Raw genomic sequence first — 17,192 nt, 5'->3', positions numbered from 1 at the left:
CTGCTACATTTACCACTGCCAGCATTCTGCTACCTACAATGTGACTAGACAAAAGGACATGGTGATACCTTGTTACAAATGCTCTCTGAAACATTGTCCTTTATACTCTTACCAGTAAGTATATGAGACTCTAGAGCAGGGGACGGCACATCTGGGTATGGAAATTGTATGGTGGGCCATGAATGCTCATGAAATTGGGGGTTGGGGGGCGGGAGGACTCTGGCTGCGGGCTCTGGGGATGAGGGGTTTGGGGTGCAGGAGGGTGCTCCAGGCTGGGACCGAGGGGTTCAGAGGGCGGGAGGAGGATCAGGGCTGGGGCCAAGGGTCAGGCTCCGGGAGGTGCTCACCTCAATCAGGTCCCGGAAACAGCGGCATGTCCCTCCTCCAGCTCCTATGTGGAGGCGCAGCCAGGCTGCTCTGCGTATTCCCCTGTCCGCAGGCACCGCCCCTGCAGCTCCCACTGGCTGTGATTCCTGGCCAATGGGAGCTGTGGGGGTGGCGCTTGGGGTGGGGACAGTGCCCCTGCATAGAAGCTGGAGGGGGGGGGGGGATGTGCTGCTGCTTCCAGGAGCTGTGCGGAGTGGAGTAAGACCCCAACCCTGCTCCCCAGCTGCAGCACCGGAGTGGGGCAAGCCCCAGACCCTCACTTCCCGGCGGGAGCTCGAGGGCCGAATTAAAACATTTGGAGGGCCAGATGCGGCCCCCAGGCTGTAGTTTGCCCACCTCTGCTTTAGTGAGATGAAAGCTGAATTTCCATATAGAAAGTTAACATGAACTGTCAGTTTCAGATTAAATATTAAACAGAATATGTAATTACATTTTAATCAAGAGAATTATTGGATTATTGCAATAATCACTGAAGGTATACATCTGTTGTCACTAATTGGTAGTAAATGGAAATCCATTCTCCCCTCCAATTAGTATTAAAGTACAGGAACTCCTCACTTAACGTTGTAGTTATGTTCTGAAAAATGTGACTAAGTGAATCGATGTTAAGTGAATCCAATTTCCCCATAAGAATTAATGTAAATGGGGGTGGTTAGGTTCCAGGGAAATTTATTTTTTTTTGCCAGACAAAAGGCATTATACACATTTTAAACAATTTTAAACAAGAATTTAATACTACAATCACTGCTGAGTATGAAGCTTGGTTGAGGTGGTGGAATAAGAAAGTAGAAGAGGGTGGATTGTCTGGCTACTCCTCTTGCTGAACTTGAAAAAACGCATCTAGAGATTGTTTTGCTTCCCTTTTTTTTTTTCCCCTTGGTAAATTTCTTTATAGCCAATCATTAGATGACCAACTCCCCTAATCACTTTGGAGCTGCGTTCCCTGTCAGGATAGTCACCACTCAGGATTTGCAAGCCAGCTTCAATCATTTGGAAAGCTTCAGAAAGACGTTTGGTAGTCAAATTTCGATGGGTTGGTTCTTCTTCTACTTCTTGGCCCTCTTCTTCCATTGCTCTCGTCACCTCTAGTTGCATCAGATCTTCATTGGTTAGCTCTTCTCCGTGTCACTGCAGAAGTTGTGTAACGTTGGCTTCCTCCACCTCATCAAAACCAGCTTTCTTGGCCAAGCCGAGGATATCTTTCTTCATAGCAGGGACAACATGTTTAAATCCTATTAAGTCACTGGAGACAATGAGGCAGGCAAGGAGGCTAAAGTTGCTGTAGGCTAGGAGAAGCACGTTGCGCAGCAGCAGCTTCCTCTACTCTGCAAGCACCGGGGCGGCGGCTCAACTCCCAGCCCGCCCACTCTACCCCTTTCCCCAAGCCCCCCCCCCCCCCTTGACCCGCCTCTTCTCCTCCCCCCCACCCTTTACTTCACAGGCTGCTTCCTCGCTCCTACCCCCTCCCTCCTGCCTAAACATGGCAAGCCAGCCGATTGCCGCGGGCAGGAGGGAGGAGGGGAAAGGCACTGATCCGCAGCGTCTGCTCGGGGGGGCACCGTTGGGATGCGGGGAGCGTAGGGAGGCTGCCTGCTGTGGAGAAAGCAGGCAGCCAAACAACATAAAAGTGGAGCATTGCTCAACTTTAAACAAGCATGTTCCCTAACTGATCAGCAATGTAACAACGAAACAACGTTAACCGGGACGACTTTAAATGAGGAGTTCCTGTATTTGTATATTACGTGTGTGTGTGTGTGTAAAAATGTCACGCAAGTAATTTTATTTTGAAATATAATATGCATAAGAGCCTATTAACATACAGAAAGCAGCAAGATAGACTATATAAATTACCTGATGTAAAGAAAACCTCAGCAACCAGTTTCAAGAAATAGGTTGTACATAAATCGGAAGAATTAGGCATGAAGCCTTGACATTTATTTAAAAGAGGCAACAAACACTATCGTAACTTCTACCCCCTTACAAACAATTACAGTGTTATATTGAGTGTAAGATCTTATGGACAAACTTTCATCACGATGGCACGACCATTAAAATGAGGATCGAGAGAGACAGAATTCTGTAAAATTTTTCAGCACCAATTGTCAAACTTGATTCCTCAGCCATTTCCAAATTAAAGCCAGAATCATTCCCTTCCCTATATAACAGTTGTATGGGAGCAGCATAAATATACAAATAGTGTAACTGGTACAATTCCAAAGTTGTATGTCAGAAGAGCTCCAGCAGCATGTAATAAATTTAATACTTTCATGCTGGAAAAGGAAAAAAAGTAACATTCTTACCTTCAATGCCCTTGTTGCATCAGAAGGATTTAATAGGATTTAAGACAGTGCAAGAGAGTCAGGAAAAATTATTTGGAATTAAGATGATGTTTCCAACACACATGGACTAGAAACTAAGTTGCAACTCTGCAAAGCCTGGAGAATCGTGTTAAGATGAAATTAAGATATTAAACAAGGCTTTGGAAATGGATCTGTGGCATCTGTCATTCATTTCTAGTGATACCAGAAGTGATCAACTGAAGTTATTGTGAAATGAGAGTATACCAGACAATCAACTAATTACACAAGTACATTTAAAATTCCAACAACTACAGATATTTGCAAAAATACAGCCATTCCCATCAAGTCACAAAACTTAAGTTTACACATATTACGAATAGAGATTAGCAAGATTTTTTTCAGGGAAGGAATATCCAATATTGCACTCCCTGTATCAGAACACTTGCAGCATTATATACATTAGAACTGAAACCATTTAAAGTTACTGAAGCTTTAGAACGCATGATAGAGAAGATATTTATCTCAGAGAATATAAATACTACTCTTTCACATATTGTATTCTTCTGTGCAGGGAAGATTTGTAAATTGCTTAAGACCTTTCCTCTACGCAAAAGGAAATTTTCAGGTGAGTTTTCCTAAAAGTTATCTTACAAAAAGAAAATTAACAGTACAAAAGCATTATGTGTCTACCCTAACCAAGACAGAGATATGGTAACCTATGTCTACAAATATTGTAAACTGTTTCCTTTGACAACATGATAGAACTGTTTATGGATAGTATTATGCAGCTCCACCTTTTATAGCACCATTCACACGAATATAAGCCAACTCTGTCTCCTTTAATTTTACATTAACTACTTACAGCAAGCAGGAATTCTCCACAAACAATTGATTCTTGTACCTTTCCCACACACCCCCACCCCACAGCTTGGAGACTCGCCTCGCTGAAATCAGAGTCACCAGGAAAGCTACCTTCTATGATAGGTGAGATAGGGAGCACAAGGCCAAAGGCTCGAAGTGTGGGCTTATGAGCCTGCTACAGCGCTTCCCCGGAGCTTGGGCCCGAGATCCCAACGTGGGTGAAGAGTTGCCTGGCATGGGACCGTGCTCACACCCAGTCTTATTCTTTCCCTTGTGGGAGGTTGGAGACTGGCCTCATCCCGCCTTCTTGGGCTTCTTAGTGGGAGCCATGGCTGGGGACTGGTGCTGGCTAGTGGATGGTCCCGGTGGGGCGCTGCGCACCAAGGTCACAGTACTCGGCGCCAAGTCGGAGCGTTGCTCCGGTGCCGGGGTGAGGGTCGACTCCATAAGGAGCGCTCTTAGATGAATATCACACTCCTTTTAGTTCTTGGCTTGAAGGACTTGCAAATTTTGCACTTCTCCCTAATTCGTCCTTCGCCCAAGCAACGCAGACAACTGTTATGTGGATCACTAACGGGCATGGGCCTCTTGCAGCAATCACAGAGCTTAGAGCCTAGGGATCAGGGCACGCCCTGATCAGAGGCAAAGTCCTGTTCAGGACCTACAAAGTCTCTAACTATAGCTAAGGGAGTTATAAACACTAATAAAAAACTACACACAGTATAAACAGGCGATAACTAGTTTGTAAGAACAAGCACCTACAGCACTAACTGAAACAGCAACAGTTCCAGCACCGTCACTGGCGGCAAGAAGGAACCGAGGATGGGGGGAACTGGCGGCATCCTATATGCTGCGGAATGTGCACGCCACTCCAGGGGGCACCGGAGCTGGTCCCCTACAGATACTGCTGAGGGAAAAACTTCCAGCACCAGCGCATGTGACAAGCACACACACCTACGCTGAATGGACATAAGCAATCACTCGAAGAAAAATGGATAATATTTGTATATTCCTGATGTACTGTCCATCAGATTTCAATTCTCTTCAGTTTTTTTTAAATCATGTGATAACTGTAATGCACCTGTGCTTTGAACTATAACGGTCACGGTGTAAAAGTTATTTTTTTTGCTCATCTATATATTCAACAAGAAATCGCAAGAAATTCTTTTCAACAGCAAAATCACACAGAAGTCAAACTGGCAGATGGATGTTTAAAACCAAAGCACATGTATTCCATAAAAGATGCAATAAAGCCTCAAGACATTGCTAGTGTCAATTTGCTTAAATGCTCTATGAAAACTATGGAAAATAAATGCTCATCATGTAAAGTATCACTTGAACTAGTTGACATCTGTGGCTAAAAGAAGATATATGAACATGAAACACTTTCTGACAATCTGATTTCTCATTACTGAGACTAATTTGTCTGCAACGATTGTAATCTTGGACTCTAATTTGTGTAATATAATCTTTTATACTTCAGAGAATTCAGTGTTCTTTACGGTTAAGTGTATATAAAAATGCTGGGTCTTCATTCAGTTTCATGTTTTAATAAAGAAACTGTCTGATGTAACTCTCCCTCCCCCCTCCTCCCCGCAATTTGAGTTATAATATTGTCACGTATAACCAAAATTATAAGCAACTCAAATCTTTTGACACAGAGCTTCCAGAACACAGAATGTTGTTGTCAACCAGGAGACAGGAAGGATTTTTTTTCTGAGTGTAATTTTTTCCCAACCCTCTTAAAAATTTCCTCTAAAGTAAAATTTAATTTTGGGAGAAACAACTTAAGCAAAATATTCTATTAGTTAAAGATTACTGTTTAATAAAAATGTCTGATTTGTTAAATCAAGAGACTTCGCCCATTTATTTTGTACTGTTCAGATACAGTATTTTAAAATGATAAGATCTTTACAATTCAACCACTGATAGTCCATCACATCACACAAAACACCCAGGAAAAAAACAGATTAATGGAAATGACTCAACTGTAACCTAAATTCTTCAAGATGAACGCTGCACGTTCCCACTTATGGCATACACTAACAGTGTGGTCTGGATGCATTGACAATACATCTCAGAATCCAAGCTGCATCATCAGTACCTCCTATGAGCGAGAATGTGCAGAGGCTACTCAAAGGAACAAAAAAAGTTAAGGGTGAAATAATTTCACTGGAATCCCTATCTCACCCAGAAACCAGAGTAACAATTACTTTACAAAATCTCATCAACTTTAGAAAACTCCATATATATATGTATTTTTTCCAGATTTTCCAGTTAAGAGATGCAGCCATATTTTCACTGATCATTACCCTGTCTTACACTGTTCACCCAGGCTTAGCTTTATTCCTAAAATATAAGCAAAATAAGTAGGAAGTAAAACTCCTTTTTCTATTTGAGGGATCCATTTTCAATACACCAAAACAATATCATTACAGTATTACTCATTATAAAAAAAACCCAGATGTTAGTTGCTACACAATATAGATAAAAATATGGACTAGTATTCATTACATACACGAATCTACAATGGCATAGAATTTACATTTCATTACATCAGATTCATCGTTCCATTTCTATTATTAAAAAATTCTGTTAGTCTACTAACATGCCTTACTGAGAATATAGATAGCTCTTATATAACTAAAATTGAGAACGGCTAATATGAAACAAAACATTTTACATGAGCAATATAATTTTTTACTTACCTTTAAAAGTTCAAAATAGTGAAGACAGTGATAAACGGGAGCAAGCAGCAGCCTTGGTAGAACATATTGAACAGCTTCTTTAAAACCTTCTCCTATTGACTGGAAACAAAAATGGTCTTAATCTTAAAACAAAAGATGTTTTGTAACACAATGGTATATTCTTAAAAACATTTAAAAAAAGATATTGTACCTGTAAATAGAATGCTGCTCCAGGCTTTGATAACTGACCAAGAAAGTGATCATGAAAAGCAGGTCGCAAAATATCTTGAGCGTATGATTCATACGGATCAAATGCCAGTTCCTAAGAAGGAATACAAAGTAATTTTTTTAAATGGGTTAGTATCAAAGCTTCATGTTATTGGTAAAAATATGAAGTATATTACATAGGAGAAAACTTTATATATACTTTTATCAGTAAGCACATTTATAAAGATTTAGGCCCCAATTCTGAGAAGATTTAAGCATATGCTTAACGTCATGCATTGTTAGTTATCAGTGTGAAAAGTTAAACTCATGCTCAAGTCTTTGCAGAAACAGGGTCTCAGACACTCCCATTTTGATTTCAGTCTCCAAAGGTCAAGTTTGATACTTCTAAACCTTGAAGCTCTTGTTCATTTCATTTCTGCCAGTACCTTGTCCCTCCACCTGCATGTACTGAAAATAAGGAGGAATTATGATAGTTGGGGGCTACACTTCTCTTATATAGTCTCTGGACCTGAAAATTTGGCGGCATGAGGGGATGCTCATGCAGCCCCGAATGGTCAAAGCCCTTCAAAAATGTCCCAAAGACCTGCGCAACCAGGGGGCAATCCGTTAGCGGGGAACCCCTCCTCCAAAAACTGCCAAAACACACTTCGCAATTATGAGTGGAAGATACCCATAGTGAAACTGCTCCCACAGCCTTTTTGTGACTCAAACTAGTCTATAGTCTCAGAATCAAAGGTAGGTCAGTACGGTAAATCTTGAGAGCCTGGGAAAATCTGCCCTGTGATGACTGTTTCTTTGAAGAAGGTAGATGTCAATGTAGCCAGCCAAGACAGCTGAAACAAAGATGTACTGAACTACCAAAAAACATTTATTCTTTTTTTAAAATTACTCCAGTTATCTAGGACATACAAGGCGTATAACAAAAATAAAATATATATTATAAAAACAAACTTTAATGTTCTTACTTACCTCTGCTAGGTCTTCAAAACAACTGCCTACTAACGGGTGGGGACTGCCTTCATCTGTCATTTCTACGGTGTCCTCAATGTGGCCCAGTAGCTTCACGCTAAGTTCATGAATATCTGATATACGACTAAATATATTTTCCACATCCTGAAGGAAGAAATGGAATAATCAGACAATAAATATCCATGGTGAATAAGAGAGAGAAATTAAATCCATAAGACAAAATATATAGCACACAAAGCAAGCTACTTAATCAGTTATAATATTGAACAAACACTGATTAGTTTCTCAGCTAAAGCAAGGTTATAAATATTGTAGGTAACTGACAGGTGATTAATTACTGACTCCTGTTTGGAAGAAAAATAATGGGAGAAGAAACAGAGAACTTAAGTATTTAACAAATATGGCTATTTCTTTCATAGAATCAAACTCTTTAGTGCTTCCCACAAGTGTTGCCTTTTGGTTTCCATTTCAAATTTGAGTCAAAAATAGTAATAACCCAAATGTTAACCCTATGCAGTATACACAGTATTACACACAAATCAGACCACCATTCAATTGCCCAATTTGTGTTCTGAACCCACTAGTGAAACCTAAAGTCTAGCAAGGAAGAAAGATGAACCTGGTGGAAGAGGTGAGCCAAACTTTTCAGCTTGGTTACTCTTAATCCAGTTTTCAGCAGCTCAGGATCTACTGCACATACCCAACTTTGTACACTATGAGTAAAATCCTGGCCCCAGTGAAGTCAATGGCAGAACTGCCACTGACTTCAGTGAAGCCAGAATTTCACCCTACAGCTTCACCTATAGAAAGAATGGCTGGAGGAAAGGTTTGGCAGAATCAGAAAGACAGTTCAACTACATGGAGCTCTAGCATTCAGAGAGAGATCTCATGTAGCTAAGAAAGTGCATGACACTGACAGGAAAACAGACATTCCAATTCCCATGCCATGCCAGACTACTGGCCTATGTTAAACAATATTGCAAAAAACAGGCAGCACTTCTTGTTCAAAAAATTGCAAACTCGGCACACCTCCTAAATTTCTATCCAGTAATGCACTTAGCCAATTACGCAATTTTATTTAATTATGCAATGCCAAACAAAGAGGAAGAACATCCTTCCGGTTCCTCAAACATGGTCAGTTTATGACCTGAAGCATAAGTTTTAATCATCCTCAATGGTCTTAAAATCTTTGCATTTATGTAGGATTTTCATAAGAGGCTCTTTTAAAAAAGTGTTTTACAAACACTTTCCCCTTCTACTTACAAAGATCAATAAATATTTTTTTTCTTTCCCACACACACTATATATATATATATATATATATTAAAAAAAAAGGAACCTGAGGCACAAAGGTTAAGTTACTTGCAGAACGTCTCACAACCCAGTGGCAGAGTAAGTGACACAGGGATCCCAATTCTAAGCCCTTTAATATTTCCACAATACTGCCTGTGTTTATATTTTCAAGGCACTTCAGTACTACATAGTGACAGGCAGAAACAGAAGACAGGCATGATAGACTAGGGCATTCAAACAATTTGGATCTTAATGTGCACTTCAGTGTTGTTGGTTATAATTGTAATACAATCTAATATAAAATGCAGTTTATATGGTAGCTGTACAAGTGGGTTGAGAAATGGTATAGGAGAAACTTACTTCAACTCCCATAACGTCAGTAAAATAGTTCCCAGTGCACTAAATTGACTTTCTAGGATGCCAGAGAAGTGCAAGGGGAATATAATGCTAAATGGTATAGGACACTCAGCCCACTCTGCTCTACAATTCTATATTCTGGATTCTAGACTTCTGGGCTGGGAGGGAGGAAAACATCCCCCTAATCCCTCATCATTTATTTCAGGATGAGCTATAATAAATTCCCATGCTGCCTATCCCCCTTTTCCTGCGTCTCCTTTCTTACCTCCATTTCAATCCTTACACCATGTGTGCATACACACACCCCTTTTCTCAGCCTGTTCTTTCAGAGTTGCCTTTGTAGAGCGAGAGGCAGCATCAACATAAGAACATCTGCTATTGTATTTTGTTTGTTCATCAACAGTTCTGGGCTGGAGCGACAAGTGTCGAGAAACAGATGGCTTTCTGATAGTTCTTCCTATACTATAGGAATGTGATGCCGGACAAAAGTTAGGTCCCAGAAATTCTCACCTATATTAATGCAAACGTAAGCTTGATATGCATTAGTTGTAACATCTATATAATACTTACATGAGCTGAAAACAATTTGGAGTTGGAGACAAAAGGCTCTCTAAAAACTTTTATAATGAGATTTAGTTCCCGTATGTACTGTCGAACCTCTGCCATAAATGACTTGACTAGATCATAATAGGTTTGTTCCCCTGAAGTGGAGGGCTCCTCATCAGATAAAGTTAATGTACTTATATCTTCTACATCTTGATGGAACATATCCATCAACACCTGTGTAAATGAAATTGGAGAAAGTAAGTGGTTTCTTTAAATATACACAAAAATTTGATACAAAAGTTACCAGTGGGAAGGGAAATAAATTGTTATAAAAGATATAGTTGAATACTATTAATGGAAGGCTTTGTATGTTGCCTTGAGGTTGGTTAAATATATCTGGTAAAAAGGAAATTGAATTAAGAAAAAATAATTAAAAAAAACCAGCTAGGTATCATCCTAATTCTAACTCAGAGCTACAGGAAAGAACTGACTGGTAGTTTGGACTGTTCTACACTTTATAGCCCATACGGAAGGGGGGCAGCAGGGTCATGCACATACGGCACACACACCTACAAGTGGGATTCACAAGGACAAATGCTTGGAAATATGCAGTTCGGTTAATGGGCCTGTCCTCCATATGGGGTAGGGGTATGGAGGAAGCAGAAAGAAGGAAATATAGCTTATATTTGAGACTGATCCTACTTAAGATGCTTATGGACAGAAGGTAAGGATTACATTACATAAAGGGGCAGCCTACAAGCACCATGAAGGTACTTGAGGGAATACTGTACTAATGCATATCTATGACAGAGCATAGGCAAGTGTTGACATCTTCATGTCATCTCAGAGTTAACTGATAAGGCCGGGCTAAGTCTGGGAACGCGGTATGGGCCATGTCTGTGTTTGATGTGGTGAATAAGGCAGAGCCACAGAAGTCTCCCTCTAGCAGGTTGTTGCTTTGGGGCAAATACCAACAAGCAGCATGTTTGCTTCAGAGCCCTTCAGAAACCTGGGAGGTTTCTACTCTTTATGCATGGGGTTGTTGCAACTCTTCAGAAGTGTGACTGTAGTGTACTAAGAAAAGGAGGACTTGTGGCACCTTAGAGACTAACCAATTTATTTGAGCATAAGCTTTCATGAGCTACAGCTCACTTCATCGGATGCATAAAGTGGAAAATACAGTGAGGAGATTTATATACACAAATGTAGTGTACTAGGCACCCTTACATCCAAACCCTGTAAAGGCCAGTTTCTTGGCCAATGCATTTTGCTAGTCCCACCAACAGCTGAAGGAGGCAGATTAGGAGAAAGAATCGAAGGAATCAGCATCGTTACCACAATCATATGGCAGGTACCCAAGCTTCTGATGAACATCCACATACAGACATGTATCTACCAGCAATGGTGATGCAGACAGCTGCCCTATACTATTAAGCCCTGGTCTGGTCAACATAAGACAGCTTTTGTCAACCTAATTATGTTAGAGTACACACCACAGCCTTGCTCCCACCAATGTAAGTGCCCTACTACCCCGCGATAATAACTCCACCTCCATGAGAGGCATAGGGCTTATGTTGGTGTAGTTAGGGTGAGGCAATGTCTGTGTAAACACTGCAGGTTACTTACATTGGCTGTCATTCTTATCTATGTCAGGGCTCCATGCTGGAGCCATGAAATTGAGGAGAAAGAGTTCACAGTTTGGGCTGTCACTCCAGGTAGGGTGGGGGGGCTCCAGCTAGAGCCCAGCTGTCCCCCTGGGATTCTGGCTCCCCACAGGGCTGCTGCCCCAGATCCCTGCTTCCCACCGGGGGCCCAAGGTGGGCAGGGAAGCACATGCTCCCGGCAGGGAGCTGAGCAGATCTGAGAGCCTGGGCTCCAGCCCCACACTGCCAGTGGAAGTGCTCCTTATGAGGCTGTGCACCACCACCAGAAGGAGGGGGTGTGGACATGAACCACTGCAGTAATTACTGCAGTGGCGATAAGTCAACCTAACATAGGTCAACTTAAGTTTGTAGTATAGACATGCCCTAAGTGTCTTAATGGTTATTAAGGTCTCACAAGGTACTTCACTTTCCTTTAAAGCTAAGGAAGAAATGAATGGGGGAAGAGGGCACAGTCAATACAAGGCTGAAGCAAGATAGGGGACCAGTCACTAGAGCAACAACAAGAAATGAAAACCCCAATGAGCTGATTAACACGAGTAATGCCAACAACAGACAGGGTAAACACAGTGAGAAGGGGACACAAGAAAGGTTCCATGGACTTCAATGGAACTAGAGGCTCTGACCTCTTTTGAGGGACTGATTCCAAATTGTGTGGGGTTTTTTTGTTTTGGTTTTTTTGAAAGAGAAAAAATACAGATTATTTGCCCTCCAATGTGTCAAAAGATTGAGACTAGGTGCCCAAGGCAGCTAGAATGCAGCAACGCTTGAGTACAAGCCAAAGGAATTTGGCTTATCGACCAAACAGTCAGAAAGACAGTCTTCTGGACCACTGGGGTATGCTGGGGTTGCATGAAGTGTCCCAAATAAAACTTTGCACCATCAACCCCCAGGAATGCTCTACATTGAAGTCACTGTTGTCTCAAAACAGCAATAATTTTAGAAGTTCACGTACTGCTGGGGGGTTTCTAAAGGAAGAGACATCAAAATTCTACATTACAATACATTTAAGAACTAAGAATAATATTCAACATTAAGATTTTTAGACACCATTCAAGATCTGGTTTAAAATTTAATACTGCCCCCCCCCAAATTCCATTCATTTGACAAGTATGAATTATACCACCTACCTTATCAGCACACATTGCCACTTTAATGTCTTGTTTTGTAATTTCATAATGTCTTATATTTCGTACGTAATTCCCAACGAGCTTCAAGATATCTGCAGAAATGTATTCTAATACTGCTACTATGTAAACAGATACTTGGTGGTCAATTTTATAACCTAGAACTTCCTAAAAGTAAAAAAACAAAAAGTGCATCATTAAATGTGTTATACAACCAGTCAAATAACTAATTTATGTATTTTAGAATAAACTTATGAAATTATGTTTAATGACTATTGCACTAGACAGTCAACATCTGTCCATCATTAGTACTAGCAATACAAAAAATACTTCTTTCTATACGTATAATAAAAATAACAGTGGTATCACAGACAACACTGCATGGTTCATACCGACTTTGAAATGCTGACAGTGCTACCAAGCATTTATAACATGCAATACAGTTCTACTTGACACGATCTAAAAGCACTGAATTCTCTATTACTCAGCCAGAATAAAAGTATTGCAATTTTTAGCAGATAGGTATTTAGGGTTTTCTTTTTTTTTTTTTAAAACTGTTCCTAACCTTTCAAGATGTGTTGCACATGTACATTCCTCTCTTGATGTGCGTGCACCCCACGCAGACCACAAGAAATTTTTCCCTCAGTGGTACTCATTTGGCGGGGCTTGAGCACCCTCTGCTGGCACCAGTAAAGGGGTCCAGCTCACCCTGAGCCCCCTTAGTTCCTTCTATCCAGAAACTCCGATGCAGAGGGGTAGGAGGGCAAGTTATAGAATGCACATGTGCAACACATCTCATAGAACAAGAGATAGAAAAGGTTAATAACTGCTGTTTTTCTTCTTTGTGCATTCCATGTGCATTCCATTCTTGGTGAGTGTCAAGCAGTTAAATAGGCAGAGGGATCAGAGTTTATGTACACAGACTGCAGTACATCTCACCCAAATTTGGCATAATTTCTAAACTACTGGGTGATGGTATAATGGGAGGAGACAGTGTGCACCGATGACTCGGTTGCTGCTTTACAAATGTCCAGCATAGGGATCTGCGCTAGGAATGCCACTGAGGATGCTTGAGATCTTGTGAAGCTTGCCCAGTGGTGAAACACCTGTCAGATCATAACAAGTGCAGATACTTACAGTTATCTCAGATGAAATTCTCTGTGAAGAGACTGGAAGATCGTTCATTCTATCAACTATAGTCACGAACAGTTGGGTGGGTTTGGTCCTGTCTATGGATGTTAGATGAGCACTGGTTCTACAGTGTGTGTAGCAGTTGCTCATCCATATTTGCATGTGGTTTAAGGAAAATACAAGTAAGTAAATTGATTGATTGATATGAAACTACCGCAGAGAGAGAAAACTTGGATGGGGTATAAATGCACCTTGTCTTTAAAGACAACCAAGTACAATTCATTGGATGTGAGGGCACAGTTCGGAGACCTTTATGGCAGAAGCGATAGCAATTAGGAAAACCAGCCTTTAGCAGCACCAAAAGGTTGGAAAGCGGATATTGCTGCCAGGTGAAACTGGATAGAGGAAAATGCTAAACCTTGCTGTTTCAGGTGCAGCAGACAGGCGAATATATTTTGGCTGGATGAATGCATCAGTGAGACTACCATTTGACAAGCCCAGAGAGAGAACTGCTTCAATTTTGACAGGTAGAGGTGGAGGGCTGCTACTTAAGACCTGGTGAACTTGCTCTCAGCAAGCCTGCTCTTTGGGATTTAACCATGAAGCTTCCAGGCTGTTAAATGAAGAGATAGCTGTTTCAGTCAAACCTGCTATCTGTGGTCCTGAGAGATCAAACTGGGGTGCAACAGGAAGGAGATTGAAGTTGCCAATTAAAAGGACCAGTAGAGTCAAGAAGTGGGGCTGGCAGGGCCATGCTGGAGCTAATAAAATAACCCAGGCGTGACCCCACTTGATCTTTAGCAACACTCTGTATAGGAGCAGGACTAGGGGGAATGCAAAGTAAACCTTTTCTACCCAGAGTAGCAGGAAGGCATCCGTGATAAAGCCCGGACTGTGGCCTTGCAGGGAGTTGAATTGGTGACATTTTCTGATATACTTGTTTGCAAATAGACCTATCTGGGGAGTCCCCCACTGCTGGAAAATGCACTGGTTACATCACTCATGGTGACTGAAAAATGACCTGCTCAGGTGATCTGCTAGTTCATTCCACACCCCTGGAAGGTAAGAGGACCACAGGTTGACTGGGCTATGCAAAATTCCCCCAAGTGAACTGCTTCTGACAAAGGAGGGACTAGCGATCCCATGCCTGTTGAGGTAAAGCACTGCTGAGGTGTTGTCTGTAAGAACAACAGATTTCTCCCTGATATGAGGTAGGACAGCCTGACAGGCAAGACAAATAGCCCTGAGCTCTCAGATGTTGCTATGAAGAGCAAGCTCCCTCAGGGACCAAAGACCCTGAATTCGGAGGGGCCCCAGGTGGACTCTCCACCTTAGAGCTACGTCCGAGATCAAAGTCATTGATGGTTGAGGGTTGATGACAGGAACGTTTGGACAAACACAGAGGATCCAACCACAATTGAACGAAATGAGAACATGCAAAAGTACCATGGTCACAGTGTTCAGATGAAGATAGGCTGGTAAGTACACTGAGGCCAGGCATATCTGGAGGGGCCTAAGGTGCAGCCTTGCGTGTTGTACATGGCCTTGTGCAGTTTCAGGCTGCTGAGATCAGATGAATTTTGAGGTCTGTCACGAGAGATCGAACAGATTGGAATCAAGACTCTGGGAGGAACACTCTGCCTGGGTAGAATCCAACACAGCCCATGTAAACTCTATCCTCTGTACTGGGCAAAGGATAGACTTGTCTCCAGTAATCAGTAGGCCTAAGGCCTTGAAGGCTAACTATGAGTTGAACACTGGATATAACCTGAGCTTTGGACCTGCCCTTGACTAGTCAGTCATCCAGGTAAGGGTAGACCTGCACTCCTAATCTCTTGAGGAACGCTGCTAACACGGCCCATACGTTTTGTGAATACCAGAGCTGCAGACAGGCAAAGCAGAAGCACCAGGAAGTGGTAATGCAAGTGCTTTACTACAAATATGAGGAACTTTATGTGCCCTTGATATATCGACAAATAAAAGTGGGCATCTCTTAAATTGCGGGAGGCATACCAGTCTCTAGGATCCAGAGGGAGAATAATGGATGCTGGATAACCATGTAAAACTTCTTTTTGAGATGGTTGTTGAGCTGATGCAGGTCTAAAATAGGTCTGAGATCTTCCTTGGCTTTCGGGACTAGTAAACAATGGGAGTGGAAACCCTTCCCTCTTAAATTTGTGGAATCTCCTCTATGGCTCCCATTTGAAGGGCAGATTAAACTTCCTGCACTAGACGCTATTTGTGAGAGGGGTCCTTGAAGAGGGACAGGAAGGGAGGGAGGTTGGGATGCAGGGGCAGAAAAACTGGAGGGTGTATCCCTCTTCTACAGTGCTCAATACCTAACAGTCCATAGTGATAGGAGACGAAGCACTGAGGAAATAGGAAAGGCAGTTTGCAAACATGAAAAACAGGGCCTCGAATCCTTGCAACTGGTGCAATGTCCTTGAACATCCCATCCAAATGCCTCCTTAGAAACTCCTGGTGGGGGGTCTAGGTGGGGCAGGCATTAATGCAGAGGTAGAAGGAAGAGGTGGTCTACTCCTATAACCTCTACTTTTCTTTCTCTGCAGATCCCGTTGGACAGCTGGAGCAGAATACCGGAGAGGTTGCTGTAGCCTGAAGTACTTCCTGGAAGTAGCCAGGGTGTACAACCAAAGGGACTTCAGGGTTGCCTTTGAGTCCTTTAACCCATGAAGCTTAGTGTCAGTCTACTCTAAAAAGAGCAAGGATCCCTCAAACAGAAGGTCCTGCACAGTCTGTTGGACCTCCCGTGGGAGCTCAGAGGACTGCAACCAGTAGCTCCTACTCACAGCTACTGCTGAAACCCTGGATCTGGCAGCTGAGTCAGCCCCATCCAGAGCAGCTTGCAGCAAAGCCCTCACCATCAATTTCGCCCTCACCCATCAGCGAGAAGAACTCCTGCCTAGCATCTTCTAGGAGTGTGTCTTTAAATTTCAGCATGGAGTCCCATATGTTAAAGTCATACCTGGCCAAAAGTGCATGCTGGTTTGCAATCCTGAACTGCAACCCCTTGAATAAACTTTCCTACCAAACAGGTTTAACTTTTTTTTTTTAGTCTTTTGATTTTGGGGCAGTGCTGTGATGCCCCTGCCTTTCCCTCTCATTGGCAGCAGATACTACAAGGGAGGAAGGAGTAGAGGAACTCAACCTGGGGTGGGTACAAAATACTTGTGCTCGGCCCTTTTTGAAATGTGTGTGTGGGGGTCGGGGGAAGGGATGCAGGAGTCTGCCACAGCCTCTTAACTGGGTCCATAATGGCCTCACAGAGGCAGGGCCACACTCTGAAAGGACCTGCAGTGGCTAAAATTTCAACCAGGAGGTTTGAGGATTCTTTCACTTCCTCCACCTGTATGCCCAGACTTAAGGCAACCCTCTAACAATTCTTGGTGTGCCTTATAGTCATCTGAGGGAGGTGACATGCCTCCTCCTGAGACTGGCTCATCAAAAAGGTGGAAAGAGGTGGCCAGCACTAGATGAGAATGCTCTTCCTTTCTTTCTTGACCTGTAGGGTCCTGTTGAGCCAGGTCTTGATACCAGATACCGGGCTCGGTACTGGTGTCTGGAATGGGTGCTGCCCAGTGGGTAAGTGCCACACACCTTTCCAATGCCACTGAATAGGAGTGC

At 42.4% G+C, this 17,192-nt stretch overlaps 1 protein-coding gene across 3 annotated transcripts in view; it reads right to left on the bottom strand.

Moving 5' to 3' along the window:
* SOS1 (SOS Ras/Rac guanine nucleotide exchange factor 1) overlaps positions 1 to 17,192 on the bottom strand; it is a 93,225-nt gene that overhangs the window by 51,124 nt on the left and 24,909 nt on the right. For all 3 annotated transcript variants that reach the window (XM_073339808.2, XM_073339811.2, XM_073339809.2), the window contains 5 exons: positions 12,420 to 12,584; positions 9,653 to 9,862; positions 7,433 to 7,576; positions 6,447 to 6,557; positions 6,257 to 6,355 (listed from right to left, as the gene is read on the bottom strand). In XM_073339808.2, the coding sequence (XP_073195909.1) occupies positions 6,257 to 6,355; positions 6,447 to 6,557; positions 7,433 to 7,576; positions 9,653 to 9,862; positions 12,420 to 12,584 (729 nt within the window). The remainder of the gene's footprint in view (positions 1 to 6,256; positions 6,356 to 6,446; positions 6,558 to 7,432; positions 7,577 to 9,652; positions 9,863 to 12,419; positions 12,585 to 17,192) is intronic.

This window comes from Lepidochelys kempii, chromosome 3 (genome assembly GCF_965140285.1).
Source record: "Lepidochelys kempii isolate rLepKem1 chromosome 3, rLepKem1.hap1, whole genome shotgun sequence".
NCBI lineage: Eukaryota > Metazoa > Chordata > Testudines > Cheloniidae > Lepidochelys > Lepidochelys kempii.
Note: the sequence above shows the minus strand (reverse complement) of the source record. Positions and strands in the feature narration are given on the sequence as shown.